This window comes from Sinocyclocheilus anshuiensis, unplaced genomic scaffold (genome assembly GCF_001515605.1).
Source record: "Sinocyclocheilus anshuiensis isolate Anshui unplaced genomic scaffold, SAMN03320099.WGS_v1.1 scaffold499, whole genome shotgun sequence".
Classification (NCBI taxonomy): Eukaryota; Metazoa; Chordata; class Actinopteri; order Cypriniformes; family Cyprinidae; genus Sinocyclocheilus; species Sinocyclocheilus anshuiensis.
In genome coordinates, this window is record NW_015551033.1 from 263,959 (window position 1) to 268,417 (window position 4,459).

Genomic DNA, 4,459 nt, shown 5'->3' on the forward strand with positions numbered 1-4,459 from the left:
TACATTCACATTTACATTTAGTCATTTAGCAGACGCTTTTATCCAAAGCGACTTACAATTGGGGGATACATAAAGCGATTCTTCTTAAAGAGGCAAACAGACACAGGAAGTGGATGTAATACCAAGTTCTTAGACATTGTTCAAATAAGTACAAGCTAGAAAGAGAAGGAATAAATAAAGAGAGATAATTATTATTTTTTTTTTTTGATGAAGTCAAGTAGCTTCGAAAGAGATGAGTTTTCAGCTGTCGCTTGAAAATTGTCAGGGATTCAGCATTCCGGATAGGGGTGGGAAGATCGTTCCACCAGCCAGGAATGGTGAACGAGAATGTTCTGGAAAGTGATTTTGAGCCTCTCTGTGATGGTACCACGAGGTACCATCTTGCTTATTACTTATAAAGCCCTGAATGGTTTAGCACCTCAGTTCAACACCGTCCTGACAAACACCAACAGCAGCAGTCGTTCACTTCCAGCAGCATTACTCCAGTCTTCAGTGTCACATGATCTTCAGAAATCATTCTAATATGCTGATCTGCTGCTCAAGAAACATTTCTGATTATTACCAATGTTGAAAACAGTTGAGCTGCACAATATTTTTGTGGAAACCGTGATGAATTGTATTTTTCAGGATTCACAGATGAATAGAAAGTTCAGAAGAACAGCATTTATTTGAAATAGAAATCTTTTGTAAAATTATAAATGTCTTTACTGTCACTTTTGATCAGTTTAATGAATCCTTGATGAATAAAAGTATAAAATCTTAAAGTAAAATCTTAGAGCAATAAACTTACTCCAAACATTTGAATGGTAGTATATCAAGGTTTCCACAAACATATGAAGTAGCACAATGGTTTTCAAAAAATTAAATGAAAACAAAGAACAATTAAAACAAGGTTAAAACAACGTAATAGATAAAACGAAGCATTTAAACATACATTGACAAGAGATGGGACAGTTGAGAATTAAATAAAGCAAAAAAAAAAAAAAAAAACATAAATAAATAAATAAATAAAAAATAAATAAAATGCAATAGAAAGATGAATTAATTAATACTAATTTAAAACAAAAAATACACCAATGTGACAGTGTTGAAAATTCAAGTAAATAAAATAAATTAAAATAAAATAAGAATGAAAAAATACTAAAATAATTTAAAATAAATAAATAATTAAATTAATTAATTAATTAATAAAAAAATTAAATGTAATGGTTGAAAAGTAAAGGTGAAAATAAAATAAGTTGTTAAAAAATTCAAGATAAAAGAAAGAAAGAAAGAAAGAAAGAAAGAAAGAAAGAAAGCGTCAACACCCATGTAAATAAATAAATAAAATTTAAGTTTAACATTTAAGTTAAAACAAACTAATATGTGAGATGTGACGACTGAAAAGTCAATAAAACAATTTTTTTTAATTCCACACAAAAAAATGCATGAATTAAAATTAAAATTATTTAAAAACAAACAAACAAAAAAATAAATAAATAAAAATCAGCTGTGCATCACAGGAATAAATTACATTTGAACAGATATTCACACAGAAAACAGCTGTTTTAAATTGCAATAACATTTCACATTTTTACTGTATTTTTAATCCAATAAAAGCTGAGCAGAAGAGACGTCTTTGAGAAACTATAAGAGTCATGATTATTCCAGACGGCTGTGTGTCGTTCATCAGCCTGTAATAAGATCTCTGGTGTGAAATGATGTCTGCCGTTTACTAATAGATGGAGCCGCTCGCAGGGAGCGCATTAATAAAGGACGAGCGTGTATGAAACATATCGCGTAATGCACTTCTGATGAATTCACTGAATAATACAGACACCAGACCAGCTCTTCATGTCACTGTGAGCTCATTCATCAGACGCTGAAGGCCAGAGCTGATCCCGAGTCAGTGCTTCTCTTCTCCAAGCCCTCAGGTGCATTTCTGAGACTCTCTTGACACGGAGTCTTAAAGCTGCACAGCTAAAAGAGAGCTGCTTTACATCAGAACATGCTGCTAAAAACAGCAGATCAGTTCAGAAAGTCAGCGAGGAAAACATCAGCAAAATGAGTTTTTAATGAGTGTTTTTGTCTTCCTGCACTGTTCATTTCTCAACGTTTTTAACGTGTTTATATTTCAAAATCTGAAGTATAATCTAAAACAAAACACACTCACAGAAACAAGTTCAAAGTTCAGTACATGCTTTTCCCGTTTTTAAATAAATACAATTATTTCTTAATCATGCTTCATCATCAGTGGATGTTCTTTTAAAGAAAACACATTATTGTTTACAGTTAAAATTATATATTGTAAACTAACAAAATCTAATTAAGTCATATTAATTATTAAAAATTGCATAGTAATTATTAAAACATTTAATATCCATTTTTGAAAACTATTTCATAATAAAAATTGCAATTGCCATTTACCACTAAATTTAGTTTTGATTTTGACTAATTAAACATTATTTTAATAATTTATATATTATTATAATATAATATAATTTAATATAATAACAGTTATGTATTATATTTATATATTATAGTAATATATGTTAAACATTTTATTAACAATAACAAACTTTAAGTACATTTAAAATTAACTAAAATTATATTAAGAATTTATATTAATATAATATGAATGTGAGCTACTGGCAATGCAAACAAAATACACATTAATGAGTTTTTAATTAGTTTTTTTTTTTTTTTAAAGTTCAGTGTCTTTTTTTTTTATAAATAATATTATTATTATTTTTATAATATCGTTATTGTGAATGAATCACAGTGCATGTTATTCTAAATAAATTAATATTTTTGTTTACATTTAAAATGGCAATCAACAATCAAATTGTTATTAAAATATATTGGATATGCATTTCTGAAAACGATTTCATATTAAAATTTGCAAGAGTCATGTACCACTAAATTTAATTTAGATTTTGACTAATTAAACAGAATATATTCATAATTTATATTAATATAAAATGTGAACTGCTGACGCTGCAGAAAAAGACATTTTACTGTGTTTTAATTAGTCATTTTTTGTCTTACTGCACCGGGAGATTTTTCCACATGTTTTTCATTTGTTTATTTTTCACAATTATTCTTTATGAGCGTTTTTTTTTTTTTTTTACTTTCTTTAATAATATTATTTCTTTATAATATCGTTATTGTGAATGATTCATCAGTGCAATGCTTTTCTTAAATTCATTTTTGTTTACAGTTAAAATTACATCTTGTAAATTAAATCAACGATTAAAAATGCATATTAAATATTGAAATATATTTAATATGCATTTTAAAATAATTATTATATAGCTTTATCATGCCGTTACTGTGAATTATTCATCAGTGCGCGTTATTCGAAAGAAAGCACAGCTCAAATTAAACACTGTAAATAATCAAATTATTAACAAACTGCATATCGAATATTAAAATATATTAAATATACTATAATAATTAGAGTTATTAGACAGTCAATGACAAAAGTAATTTACTACTAAATTTAGTTTTGATTATGACAAATTAACATGAACAAATATAATCAATATATTAATACAATAATATATTAATATTTATAATAATTTTAATAATTATTATATAATAATATTATTATATAAAAATAATAATAATTATTATAATTTAAAGTGACTACTAAAACTGCAAAACAAATGGCATTGTAGAATGTTTGTGTAATTAGTGTTTTTTAATTAATTTTAATAACTTGTTTATAATTAATAATCTGATAGTATATCTGTTTATTTTAAACTTTCTTTAATAATATTACTTATTTCTTTATAATGTCACTATTGTGAATGATTCATTGGTGCATGTTTTTCTAAAGAAAATTAATTTTTGTTTACAATTAAACTTGCGTCTTGTAAATTAAATCAAATTATCATCAATTTCATATTAATCTATATTTAATAAAACAAAATAATAATTGCGTATTAAAAATTGCAATAGCCAAGATTTACCACTAAATGTAGTTTTGATTATGACAACTGAAACACTGTATTAATCATCAGTAGCACACACATGAATGTCGTGATGGTCTCACCGGAACAGCACGATGCGGTTGTGTCTCCACAGCTGTCTGGCGCTCCGGCCCCAGTATGGGTAATGAGTGTCCTGCAGCATCATGTCTGTTACCTTAGAAACCAGCAAACACACACAAACACACACTCCTTATTTACTTTGAGCTTCACAGTGACTGAGCTCAGAGTCATGCATAAAGAAAAGCTATTCAATATCCACAATATTTACATTTTATAAAGTCATACTTTATTTACTTTTTATGATTACTTTTTAATTCTTAACAGGATTATTATTAACACACAAAAAAGAAAACAAAAGAAACAAACAAAAACACAATAATTAGAAAAATACATATCATTTGAAATAAAATTAACATTAACATTAACACACACTCACACACACACACACACACATACACACACGCACACTCAAGCACACACGCACA

General features: G+C 27.0%; 1 protein-coding gene across 1 annotated transcript in view; it reads right to left on the minus strand.

Annotated features, from left to right (window-relative positions):
• The window catches only part of LOC107661285 (transmembrane protein 117-like), a 64,689-nt gene that overhangs the window by 7,279 nt on the left and 52,951 nt on the right, over positions 1 to 4,459 (minus strand). The window contains exons 6-7 of the mRNA XM_016450782.1: positions 4,037 to 4,128; positions 1,861 to 1,951 (exon numbers count right to left, since the gene is read on the minus strand). Of these exons, the coding sequence (XP_016306268.1) occupies positions 1,861 to 1,951; positions 4,037 to 4,128 (183 nt within the window). The remainder of the gene's footprint in view (positions 1 to 1,860; positions 1,952 to 4,036; positions 4,129 to 4,459) is intronic.